This window comes from Coffea eugenioides, chromosome 11 (genome assembly GCF_003713205.1).
Source record: "Coffea eugenioides isolate CCC68of chromosome 11, Ceug_1.0, whole genome shotgun sequence".
Classification (NCBI taxonomy): domain Eukaryota; kingdom Viridiplantae; phylum Streptophyta; class Magnoliopsida; order Gentianales; family Rubiaceae; genus Coffea; species Coffea eugenioides.
In genome coordinates this window covers 27370407-27384657 of record NC_040045.1, presented here as the reverse complement: position 1 = coordinate 27384657, position 14251 = coordinate 27370407, and the positions used below count along the sequence as shown (strand labels likewise).

At 35.2% G+C, this 14251-nt stretch overlaps 1 protein-coding gene across 1 annotated transcript; it reads left to right on the top strand.

Moving 5' to 3' along the window:
- Nucleotides 1–8047: 8047 nt before the first annotated feature.
- On the top strand, nucleotides 8048–11872 carry LOC113752164 (putative disease resistance protein At3g14460). The gene has a single exon (XM_027296296.1). The coding sequence runs from the start codon at nucleotides 8048–8050 to the stop codon at nucleotides 11870–11872; it is 3825 nt and encodes a 1274-aa protein (XP_027152097.1).
- The last annotated feature ends 2379 nt before the right edge of the window (nucleotides 11873–14251 follow it).

Here is a 14251-nt window from a genome sequence, read left to right as displayed (position 1 = left end):
TGACAAAGGATTAACTCCAATTTGCACTTCTAAATTTGTACCATATTATCACTTTGTACCCTATCTTTCAATTTGGGACATTTTGATAGTGGCATTTAGCAAATTAACTGAATAAAGGACGTGCATATCAATGATGATATGCTAAAAGTGGTCAAAAGGAGTAAAAAAATTGCAGTTGGAACAAAATGATACAGCTTTATTGATCTGCGTGGTCTTTTATTTTATCAATTTTGCCAACAATGTTATTAATTAGACTTAAGTGGACAAATTTGGAAGTTAGAGTACAAACTGTCCAAAATTAATTATTAGGGCATAAATTGAAAATGGAGCAGAAGTTCAAGGGTGCAAAATAGAATTAGTTTTTTAACAAAATAACCGACCTTATCTATCTTTTTGGCTAAAAATATAAAACTCAGTCTGCTAATATGGAATTTGGAATCCAAGTTTGGTTTACAATCCAATCATAAGTGGCATTACATTAAAGAAGTATTGTTGTCATGTTCGATACTTATGTGTGCAATTTGTTTCTTTCTCAGTTCAATTGCAATTTTTATTGAGTGCTGAAGTGTCACTTGACTTTGGGACGCCAGTCACGACTATAATTTAGAATTTGTAATTTTGTGTTTAGCCTTTTTTTTTTTACTTTTAGTCTTTTTTTTCGTGTTTATTTGCAACTTAATATTTGTAATTAGTATTACGATATAGACAAGGGGTCCGAACAGTCATCAGGAAAATTGTTTGGAACAATTTTATGCAAAATACACTTTATATGCACATGGTATAACTCACTTTTAATAATGTGTAATTATAGAACGAATTTTTATGAATCCCACATACAATGTGAAAAACCATGGACAAGATGAAATCTGAATCTTATATTTTTTTGGTTTTGGCTAAATTTTGGCCATGAACTTTCAGGAATAGTTGCTAGTTGCTACCCTATATCCGTCACAATACTTATCTGCCACACTTTCTTGAATTGCATCCAAAAAGGGTTTCTGAAAATGATCCAAACAAATAAACACACATAAACCCACAGGAACAATATCAAGAATTTGACATATGAGACAAAGGAAAAGAAATTCTCTTCGATTACTCAAAAGAGGTTGTGGCTACAAAGTACAAAACCCAAAAAGTAGAGGTTTTATATAACTTATGTACCCTACAGACTTGCCCAACTTATTAGTACTCCCAATATGGGATTTTATCCCATGTGTCCAACTTTAGACTTGCCAACAAAACTAGTCAATAAAGAAATAACATGTGGACAGTAAAATAAAACTAACCAATCAACATCAACTTGGTTTATATTTCTACATTGCCTCCCTTAAACCAAACTCCTCTAATTTGGTCATATCTAACATCTTTTTCAACTCGGCAAAAATCTTGGTCTTCAATGTCTTAGTGAAAATATCGGCCACTTGCTCTTCAATTCTGCAATAATCAATTTCAATCTTCCTTTCTCGAACTAACTCACGTATGAAGTGATATTTAATGTCAATATATTTGCTACAGCCATAGAGTACTGGATTCTTGGATAACTCAATTGCCGACTTATTATCACAATAAATTTTCATAGGATTAACCGGCTTGTGTTGTAGGACACCAAGTATGCGACGTAACCACAAAGATTGAGTAGCACTGTTAGTTGCTGCAATATATTCTGCCTCCGCTGTAAACAATGCAATCACCTGTTACTTCTTCGAACTCTAGGAAAACACTCCAGAACTAATAAAAAATGCATAACCCGTAGTACTCTTCCTCTCTACTGTATAACCTGCTCAATCACTATCTGTGTAGCCAAAAAATTCAATTGGACCATTTCCTCAATAAAAAATACTATCATTGAGTACCTTCAATATATTTCAAAATCCTCTTAGCTACTTGCAAGTGTAACTGATGTGGATTTTCCATGAACTTGCTAATCAAACTAACAGTAAAATTGATATCTGGCCTTGTAGAAGTCAAATATCTCAAACTCCCTACCAAACTTTTAAAGTAGGTGGGATTTACATATCCATCAGCGCCTTGGTCAATCTTAATTTTTCTTCAACTGGTGTTATAGTTGGCTTTGTTGTATACATTTTGAACTTCTTTAAAATGTCACTTGTATATTTCTTTTGAGATATAAAAATTTCATTGTCAGACTGAAAGATTTCAATTCCCAGAAAATATAACATGAGTCTCATATCTATCATCTCAAACTATTTAATCATAGTCTCCTTGAATTTTGCAATCATTTTTGGATTATTTTCTATAAAAATTAAATCATCTACGTACAAGTACGCTATAAGAATATCACCATGAGCAGAAATTTTAATATATAAAGTGTGCTCATATGGACACCTTTGAAAATCACGAGTCAGAAAATAGGAATCAATTCTTGTATACCACGCTTTTGGGGCTTGTTTCAATCCATACAAAGCTCTCTTTAATCTATACACCTTATTTTCTTGACCTCTTTTGACAAATCTTGCTAGCTGCTCCACATACATGTTTACATTAAGAACTCCATTCAGGAAAGCTGACTTGATATCTATTTGATAAATTCTCCAATTATTTTGAGCAGTTAGAGAAATTATCATACAGACTGTATCAAGCCTGACAATGGGTGCAAACACTTCAAAATAGTCAATCCCAAGCTTTTGCTTGTATCCCTTCACCACTAGTCTCGCCTTGTATCTATCAATTTCTCCATTGAATTTAAATTTTGTCTTATATACCCACTTAACTCCAATGGTTTTTTTACCAATTGGAAGGGAAATAAGTTCCCAAGTGTCATTCTTCTCTATTGCATGGATTTTTTCTCTATTGTTTTCACCCAACAATCATCACTGGCTACTTTCTCGTACACAACTGGGTCACAATCTACAAACAAAGCAAAATTAACAATATCTTCGTTAGAAAGAATATCATTTGGTGCAATAACATAATCCTGCTGATGAGCTGGCGTCTGACGCTAACGTTGGGGACGTCCACTTAATTCAGTTTGTGGACCCTCAGCAACTGGTGATGGTTAAATATCATAATTATCCTCCTCTTACTGATAATTTAGAGTCGCCTCTGCTGTCTCAAAATCTCCTGTAGACCAATCCCAAACACCTCTTTCATCAAAAGTCATATCTGTACTCACATCATCTCTTTTGTTACAAGATTATACAACCTGTAACCTCGAGAGATTTTACTATAACCAATAAATACACACTTTTCTTCCTTATCATCAAGTTTTTTTCTTAATTAATCAAGAATGTGGGAGTAGGCAATACACCGAAAAACTTTGAGATGATCAACAAATGGTTTTCTACCACTCCAAACTTCTTCAAGAGTTTTTTCGGAAACACTTCTGGTAAGACACCTGTTTAACAGATAAATTCCATAAGAAAGTGCCTCTGCGCAAAATAATTTTGGCATATATTTTAATTTCAATATACACCTTACGATATTTATAACTTTCCTATCTTTCCTCTCTACCACTCCATTTTGTCGGGAAGTGTGCCTGGTAGTCAACTGATATTGTATCCCCTTTTTCTCAAGAAAATCATCACACATCAAATATTTTTGACCCCTATTTGTTCTCAAAATTTTAATCTAACACCCAATTTGCCTCTCAACAAAAGTCTTAAAAATTTTACAAATATCATGGGCAACAGATTTTTGTTTCAAAAAATACACCCAGGCATTTCTACAAAAATCATCAATAAAGGTAATAAAATACCTGTAACCACCATTAGAAAGAGCCTCCATGGTGCATAAATTTGAACGAATAATTTCTAATGATTTTCTGGCCTTCCATGATTTACCAGTCTGAAAAGTATCCCTATGTTGTTTTTCCAAAACACACATACTACAGATTCTACTAGAATTTCTAATATTAGGCAATCCATCAACCATTCTTTTATTTGTCAAAAATTTCAAATTGTCAAAATTCAAATGATCAAATTGCATATGTCACAATCAATTACTGTCAACTATTATTGTACTTGAATAGAAAAAATTGGCACTACTCAAATTTAGTGAAAATAAGCGATTTGAAGTTATTGGTACACTAGCAATCATTCCAATATTTTTATCAAAGAGTGCAAATACTATTTTTGATACGAATATCATGTTTTTTTTCATACAACTGGCTCATACTCAATAAATTTTGATGCAACCTAGGAACATAGAAAACATCAGAAATAAAATCAATAGACCTATTTTTCAGACTAATAGGAATTTTTTCCTTATCAATTACTGGTAAAACAGTGTTATTCCCAAATTTAACTTTACCATGGACAGATTCATCAAACTCAACAAATAATTCTTTCTTGTCGGACATATGATTACTACAACCCGTATCCAAGTACCATTTATTTTATCAACTACATCAACAGCATTACATGCTAATAATAAAGTTTCAAAATTTCTTTATCATCCTGCACTTGATTGTCGACAACATTAGTTTGAAAATTTCTGTCTACATTTTCTCCAAATCTACATTCAAATTGTCTATGACCCAATTTTTCACAATTATAACATTGAACTCTCTCTCCAAAATTATTCTGAAACTTATTTTGATTAAAATTATTGTCTCTGTCAAAATTACCACCTCTGCTTCTACTAGGACCACCTCTAAAATTGAAATTATTACCTCTACCACGTCCAGGATTCGATGTACCTTGTAGAACTCTATTATTATTATTGCTACGACCACTTCTATTATTGTAACCACTTATATTCCTTTGACTGGATTCGCCTTGCTCCTTAACATCATTATTGCCTCTCAAATTCAGCTGCACCTGCAATGCTTTCTTTACTGTATCCTTCTTCGGGATATCCTTCAATTTTTCATTAATTCTTTGTTCATGCAGAATTAATGACCCATGCAAATCTTTAATATTCAAATCCTCCAAATCTTTTGTTTCAGGGATTACAGCTACCACATGATCAAATTTTATGGGTAGGGTATTGAGAATTTTCTCAACAAATGTTCTGTCAGGAAGGTCATACTGATTGAGTTTCTTCTCGTTTTTAATATCTGACAAACGAAAAAAATATAACTCAATAGATTCTGACTTCTCCATCGTTGCAAGTTCAAATTTCCTCTTCAACATCATCAAATTATTTTGCTGCACACTGTCAATCCCTTTGTATGTTTTGTCCAATATATCTGAAGCCTCCTTTGCCGTATCAACCGTAGCAATTTTTCCAAAAACTGACATGTCAATTGCCTGATGAATTTGTGACAAAAACCAAACTATCTTTTGCCTTATCATCCTCACTAGTATCCTGAGCAAGTGCAGATTCAATATAACGATGTAATGTACATGCTTTGAGATGGATTATCATTTGTTTTTGCCAAAATTTGAACTCCGCCTTTGTTTTGAGTTTTTGGACAGAATAAATAATATTGGGGTTAAGGTTTGTCATACTTCAATCTAAAATAGTTCTGATACCACTTTGTAGGATTCAAACAAATAAACACACATAAACCTCCGGAAACAATCTCAAGAATTTTACATATGAGGCAAAGGGAAAGAAATTCTCTTCGATTACTCAAAGGAGGTTGTGGCTGCAAAGTACAAAACCCAAAAAGCAGAGGTTTTATATAATCTATGTACCCTATAGACTTGCCCAACTTATTAGTACTGCCAATATGGGATTTTATCCCATGTGACCAACTTTAGAGTTGCCAACAAAACTAGTCAATAAAGAAATGACATGTGGCAAGTAAAATAAAACTAACCAATCAACACTAACTTGGTTTATATTTCAACAACTTTTATGGTGTCCCTTTTGACAATTTTGGTGATGTGATTAGTTGCACTTGGAGGTCATGCTTCCTCTTTCTTTCTTTTTTTTTTTTTTGAACAATGTTGGTGATCGGATTACATGGAGTGGAGGTCCCCTTTTTTGTCGGAATCCAGATCTACTGGTTTTCTTTCAAGGATACACAAATATTGGCTTAGCAGTGTGGACGGCTCTCAACATGTTCTGAAAAAGAACAAGAATCAATAGCTAGTAGAATGTTTATTTTTTCAGATGATTGCAACTGGGGAAAAAAAGAACAAAAAAAAGAAAGGATGTTGCATTATAAGACGTAAAAGGTACACTTAATCACCGGAGTTAGCTCAGTAGGCAGTGAAGAGCTTTTAGAATTCTCTGTATTATCAGATTTTGGATTCGAATTTTTTTGTTTAATTCTACCACCAAATAGTAGAATTTTACTGTCATTTGCTAATTTAGATGAAAACCACTCTTCCGGGAAAATGATGTATAGGGGCCAATTTGCTAATTTAGAAACTAACATATCTTTTAAAAATTTTGCTAAAAGATAAGCAGCAATTTGGTAGAAAATTTGCGAAAAGTCAAATAGCAACTTCCATTTTCTTTCTTTAAAAAAAAAATTTGATGTAGATCCCATACTCTATTGGATTAATGCATGAAAGGATAATTTCTTGTCGCTGGTCCTCCTATTTATTACTCCCACCAAAAGGAAGGCAAGTTTACCCAAGCAATTGCTCCATTATCTTCATATAATTCAGACTACATTCTAATTTCACTGTTTTCTCAAGATATTCTTATTTCTTGGAATTTCTTCGATCACAGACTCTATACCAAACCTTTTCTGCAAATTTAGTGGTAACAATTTTTTATTTCACTACAGCATTAATTCTTCATTACCACCAATTCACCAAAGGAGTTGAAGAGGTAGAGAAGCTTCATCAAGCTGTGGACTGACTTGTGAGCCCCAAATCATTTGAAGCACTCGTAAGTTTCATTTTACTTTGACTCCACCACATGTTTAATATTCAATTTTTGCAATTTCTTTACATTTTGCTAAAATTTGTGTCATATGTTCTTAGAAAAATATTGTTCTTTATTTTTATGGTTGTTATTGTTAATTTTTTTAAATATAAATTCTACAATCAGTTTCCAGTTTCCATTCAAGTTTGCATGTGAACGTCTGAAGTTGAGAATGAGGTGCTCAAAACAATTTTAGTTAGAATATTTTAATTGATTTTCTATTAAGTTTTTAATTTTCAAAAAAAGAAAAAGAAAAAGAGATTTTCATCTTCCTTTTCAAAATTCATCTACTCATCAGTTAATTTTCATAAAGAGAAAAAGAAAAAGGAAAGGATTTTCTTTTCAAAATCCACAAACCAAACAAAAAGAAACAACCTTTTTAGAGATCATTTTCCTTTCCTTAATACTTTCGTTCATAATCAAACAAGATGAGGAATTTACTTTTCTTTTCTTCAATTTCCTTTTCCTTGCTGAATTTCTAGAACAAATAGGGCCTTCGTACTAGGAATCTGCCCCCATGCTATGGTGATGTTAATGCGCTTGTTAGTGTAAATCCTGGTTCATCTAGAGTTCAAATTGATGAAAACGAGTTTAATTTTTAAACTATTGATCCCATGCCCATAAGCTTTGTAGAAAGAGGATAATTTTGAGTTTATATGGAGATTGATTTGAGTTATAAAACTAAAAATGTCTTCCGTTTCCAAATCACTGCTCAAATTATAAACTTCAAAAAAAGTGATGGCATATTTCATAATCAACCTAAGATAGTCATGAGATGGTGTCATCTATTTTGAATGATACCCTAAATTTCAAGTCTTTATAGCGCTCTCTTTAATATTTTGGATGCACCTTGGAAAAATATTCTTTCCACAATTTATCTTACAAGGCTAGAATTCTTTCAAAGCTAACCAAATTTGGTGTTTTGAATACCATGAAGCAGATAAATAAAAGTTCAGAAAGTACTTTTTTTGTTATGCACTTTTTTTGGTATGCTAGTAGAATTGGGTTGAGTATGTCAAACATATAAAGATGGTTGTGATCTTCCTGCTTTAATAACTGTACACCTTTGGCTGCCAATTCATTATAATTAAACAAAAAGATCCTGCACGCCAAAAAGGTAAAGCCACACCGAATGAACTGATGTTCATGTTCTTTCTTTCTTTCTTTGAGCTTGGCTCTCCCACTGAAAATTATTGCAGGTCTCTCTCTCTCATTGGTTTACTTGTGCAAGTCGCTTTCACTTTTACCTCTGCCTAGATATATGGCTGCTGCCTTAGTGGGAGGCTCATTCCTCTCTGCTTTCCTTCAAGTGCTATTTGATAGGATGACTGCACCGGAATTCCTAAATTTGTTTAGTAATCAGAAGGCCGATGATTATCTCCTCAAGAATCTCGAGAGCAAGTTAAGCACTGTTGGAGCCGTGCTCGATGATGCAGAGAACAAGGAAATATGGAACCAATATGTCAAGAAATGGCTTGAAGAGCTTCATGATACATTTTATCAAGCAGAGGATTTACTGGACAGAATCAACACTGAAGCCCTGCGAATTAAGGTAGAAACTGAGTATGAAAGCTCAACCAGCACTTGTACAAGCTCCTTGAGAAGATTATGCTTTGAAAGGATTCTGCCTTGTGCATCTTCGGGTGATAAGTTTCTTAGGAGGATCATGCCTGAGATAGAAATAATAGTGATGAGGCTGGAGGGATACATACAGCAAATTACTCCCTTGGGTTTGCAGGTTGTTCATTCCAAAATACAGTCACATCAACAATTTGAAACACCTTTGGTTAATGAGACTACTATTTTTGGGAGAGATGCTGATAAAGAGAAGATAATTCAAATGTTGCTCTCCGAGGATGCAGACACAGAAAATATCATTGTGGTTCCAATAGTTGGACTGGGTGGGCTCGGTAAGACCACCTTGGCTCGAATGATTTACAAAGATTCGAGGGTGGAAGTGAGTTTTCCTACCAGGGCATGGGTCTGCGTATCAGAAGGGTATGATGCTACTAGGATAACAAAAGAACTTTTAAGGGAACTCAATATTTCTTTTGTTGACAGTGATAACTTGTTCTCCCTTCAAGTGAAGCTACAAGGCGGCCTAACTCAGAAAAAGTTCCTTCTTGTTCTGGATGATGTTTGGAATAGTAACTACAATCAGTGGGATAATTTAAGGAGCCCTTTCAATTTTGGATCATGTGGAAGTAAGATCATTGTCACAACACGAGATCAGAATGTTGCAAGGATGATGGCCAAAGAAAGGTCAATTCATCATCTGAATTTCATACAAGAGGAAGATTGTCGATCATTATTTAAGAAGCATGCATTTGAAAATAAAGATGGCAATGAAAATGCAGAACTTGAAGAAATAGGAAACAAAATTGTTAAAAAGTGTGGTGGGTTGCCTTTGGCTGTGAAAACAGTTGCGGGTATTTTGCGTTCCAAAACAACCCCCAAAGAATGGGAAGAGATTTTAGCAAGTGAAGAGTGGACTCAAATGGATAATGAAAATGGCCCCATACCAGCATTGAGATTAAGCTACATTCATCTTCCTTCCCATCTTAAGAGGTGCTTTGCTTATTGTGCTGTGTTCCACAAAGATTACCAGTTTAGAAAAGAGGAAATAATTCAGTTATGGCAAGCTAATGATCTTTTAGGGTATCCTGGAGAAAATAAAAGAATTGAAAACAAGGGTGAGAAGTACTTTGATGAACTGATAATGAGATCATTATTTCATAAGTCAACTGACCATACTTTCTCCATGCATGACCTTGTCAACGATTTGGCTAGGTTTGTTTTTGGGAAATATTGCCTTAGGTTGGAAGATTGTCAGGAAGGCGATGCTACAGTATCTGGTGCAAGACATTTTTCATACCATCCTAGTGTGTTTGACACATTTCATAAGTTTAATCTCTTGAGGGGGACTAAGAATATAAGAACATTCTTGCCATTGAGAATGCGTCAAGACTTGGGTCGTAAATTTTCTCTAAGCAACAAATTTTTAGAGGATACCTTGCCCCAGTTCATGTCTTTAAGGATTCTATCTTTGTCCTATTATGAGAATATTCTGAAGTTACCAAACTCATGGAGTGGTTTGAAACAGCTTCGATTTTTGGATCTCTCTTCTACAAAAATAAAGGAGTTACCGAAGTGGATATGCGGTTTCTATAATCTACAAACTTTGTTGTTGTCAAAGTGCAAAGAACTTGAAGAGTTGCCGGCAAATCTAGGAAAGTTGATTAACTTGTGTTGCCTGGATATTAGTGAAACTCCATTGAAGAAAATGCCACCACAAATGGGTAGACTAATAAACCTTCGAGTCTTGACTGCTTTTGTCATAGGCAAAGACAATGGTTCGACAATTAAGGAGTTAGGCAAGCTTCCTATGCTACGTGGTAAGCTATTCCTTTCTGGGCTGGAAAATATTTCTAGTGGTAGGGATGCATCCTTAGCGAACATGGAAGGCAAGAAAAACCTTGAAAAGTTAACTCTCAAGTGGGACAGTGGTGCTAACAATTCACAGGTTGCAAAGGATGTGCTTGATAAACTACGACCTCATTCAAGCATTAAGTATCTTAAAATAGAAGGATATTGTGGGACCACATTTCCAAATTGGCTAGGCAACCCTTCATTAAGCCGTTTGGAATCCTTAAGTCTGTCTAGTTGTGAATATTGTCATTCCTTGCCTACACTTGGGCAGTTAAGGTTCTTGCAATCACTTGAGATTGTTGGAATGCCTCGTATATTAGCCTTGACACAGAATTTTTATGGAGATGTCAATGCAACCAAACCATTCCCATCTCTAAAAAAATTGAGAATTGAGAAGCTGCCAGAGTGGGAGAGATGGCACATACCAGAAGATGAAGTCTTCAATATACTCGAAGAGCTCAGGATAATTGATTGTCCCAGACTAATTGGAGAACTTCCCCAACAATTTCCATCACTACAAAGCCTTGAGATATCTGGCTGCGATAGTCTTGTGCATCCTAATGGTCAATTGAGCATCCTGAATGGAGAGATTCAACAAAAATTTTCATCTCTTTGTCAATTGAAGATTTCAATTCTAAAGAATTTGAAAGAGTTGCCTGTACAGCTCAACCAATTACACAAACTTGAGGGATTGACAATTGATGATTGTGGGTCTCTCTCACCCTCGCACGTGAGTAGACCACCAACCTCAGTTAAATCACTTGCGTGCAAGAGATGCTGCAATTTGGAATTAGGGGGTTCAAACTGGGAGGGTGGTGGGAACTTGGAGTACTTGCAAGTAGAGAATTGTGACTCTGTCAAAGTCAAAGTAGAGTGGCTTGCCTCGTTTCCCATGCTAAAATTTTTTGTTATCCTGAAATGCAAGAGTATTGAGATGCTCTCAGTTCTTGCTACACCTGCACCTGGGATTGGGAATCAGAGTGGCATGACAACTACTACTACTACAATGATGTCACTTCAAGTCTTATACATCTTAAGCTGCGATGATCTAATGTCTTTTCCAGAGGGAGGATTGGCAGCCCCCAATCTAACGGAGATTTTTATCAAAGATTGCCAGAAGCTCAAGTCGCTGCCACAACGGATGGAATCCCTCCTCCCATCTCTTCGAAATCTGCATCTAGAAAATTGTCCAGAAATTGAGTGCTTCCCGGAAGGGGGTTTGCCCTCTAGCCTACAAATCCTTGAGATCTTGAGGTGCAAAAAGCTCATGAGTCGCCAAAGACAGTGGGGTTTGGATAAACTCCCCTCTCTCACGGACTTGTGGATCGTGGGTATCAAGGATGGAGTAGAGTCATTTCCAGAGGAGGACTGGCAACTGCCTTGCACGCTTCAAGCTCTCTTGTTGCAGTTCCTTGAGAATCTGAAAGTGCTAAACTATTCAGGTCTTCGACACCTCACCTCTCTTCAACGCCTAGTTATCGGCTTCTGCCACAGACTCCAGTCCCTACCAGAAGAGGGACTGCCTGCCTCTCTCACCAAATTAGATATCTCCGATTGCCCAATGTTGAAACCAAGGCTAGAATGGGAGAAAGGACAAGACTGGCCCAAGATTGCTCACATCCCTTGTCTGGTAATCGATGGCGAGCTAGTTCCTTGATAATGACACCGATTACAGGTGAGGGCTTGCCTTCCAAAGTTACAAGACCCTCACCATCATCTATTTATATAATAATTAAAGGTCCTTGTTGTTTTTTTAATTTTTGTTGTCTTCATATATTTTATTCTCTCGAAATCCTCTAGAGCCTCAAAAGGCAAAATGATTGCAGTGCGAATTGCCTGCTATGAATAACTAGGATGTGCTGAAAGAACAGTTGAAGTAGTGGCCTTTACTGGTGCAACAATCTCATAATATATTACTTTCTAGCTATAGATTTCACCATTTGTATTACTTTTTCAACTTTTTTTTTTAAAATAAGAGCCCATGCTTTTGGTTCATTTTTGCACCCTAGATTCCAATCATGGAGGCCACAAACTCAGGCAGACAAATGTTTTCTTTGGTAACTGCTGATGGAGAACAAAAACCTGCAATAATTAGATTGTTCTTAAACTTTCTAAATGTTTTCTGTGCTTTCTTTGATACATTCAATAATTTTTTGTTTGAAGCTATAAGCTTATTTTGCCTGACTCGTTTTATAATCCTTTAATTCTGCTTTAAACTATAATAGAACACAATTTGCTTCTTCTAAAGAGCAGGTATAAAGTGCTTTAATCTTGTCAAAATTTGACATATCTGCCAGGACATGGGTTGCTCTCTCCCAGTCGAGATGATACACCTCTCTCAGTATTCTAAGGACCATCATTGCTCTATCTTCGGCCATTGCAAAATGGGGGGCGAGTGACCTCCATCTTTGCAGTAGATTAATATTTATAGAATGGCAGCCATTGCAGAGTTGCTGACATTATTTTTAGAGTAGAGAAAGGAAGAAGATTAGCACAAGGTAGCTCATATTTCAAGGATGTCAATGATAAACTTATCCTGCGATCAGTCATGCACTTTCAGTTTACATTACAATTATTATTATTTTTGGTTTGTTGGCACTTCAGTTTGTTTCCCTGACATCAAGATCTGTTCTTCCTCTATGCCATAGTTATTTTAACTCTTAAAAATGTTTTGAACACTACACAGTACAATGTAATGTAAATATTTCTTATGTTTTATTCAATTCCTATTAGGGGAACTGTTATGCACCCATTCTATATGAGTATTTGTTCTTGATGGCATCTTTGAAGGCTTGTTATTTTCCTTTTTCTGTTAATTCCTGGATTTCCTTTATTTCTTTCTTCATCATTATGCTATTGCAGGACATCTTCTTTAAGATTTCGCCAAACTAAGTGCTTCCATGCTTATTATGTCTATTTTAAACTATTCCAGCACTTTCTTTTGCAAATTTCATTTTTATTTTGAGGTTAATTTTCTGGCTTATTGAACAATTTTTTATGGTAAGATACAGGTAACTTCCACATATCTTTAACTTCCTTGGTTTTTCGTACAGCAAACAGACCAGTGTGGAAACCATCAACTAGAATATCACAAGCCAGAACCTGTCATGCATATATGTTTTTCAGGCCACAACATCATGCTATCATTATTCATCGCATTATGGTAAGGTTTTTAGATCTAGAATTGTCATAGCCCCTTCAAAATATAGTCTAGACTTGGGTTGGTTGGGAATATAGTTTAGACATGAGAGACAACACCACTACTGGGATTTATGTTGTGTTATTCAAGCAATTCAAGGTACACATAAAAATAAAATTTCTATTCATATGAAAAGTAGCTAGTGTGAATCAGAAGGTTACCAGGCTTAGGTGTTGGTTGTTGGTTTCAATGGTATTGACCCTTTTTGACGTGGTAGCATTAGGCATGTAAAAGGCACCATTGCTGGATATTTCTTTGTGTTTGATCCTAAATAGATGAAGAGTTCATCAAATTAATTTGGAGAGTAGAAAGGAGTGCAAAAAGAAAACGAGTAGAAAACCAGTGATGGATATTTGTGCTGATAACAGTTATGACTTAATTTCATTCTTATCTTCACCTTGTATGTGTCTGGCTGTTGTCTAAATTTTCAACCTTCTAAGATCTTTCCACACGAAGAAGGTACAAACATCAGATGAGTACATTTTTGACAATAACCATCAACAATTCTGAATAAACAGAAAGGTGAATAAATTCAAACAGGTCACTTATTTAGCCCTTAGTAATAATAAACAGAAAAGAAGCAATAAATACTGAATAATCATTTTTTCTGAAAAGGAAAAAAGACAACTAATTTGAAGTGGTTTCTAATGTCTCTTCCCCTTGTATGTTGTTCCCGTGGAGTACAATTGACTGCACTCTATCTCTGGTATAGCTTCTTTAGTATGTATTTGCTGCATATTCCATCTGTAATGCTCTGCTCCACTTCTGATATTTTCATATTTATCCTATGCAACAAGATAATTTAGATATGTTGCATTTTGTGTTCATTGTAAATAT

Coding starts and splice junctions, on each gene's coding strand:
- LOC113752164 (XM_027296296.1), top strand. CDS start 8,048: ATGGCTGCTGCCTTAGTGGGAGGCTCATTCCTCTCTGCTTTCCTTCAA.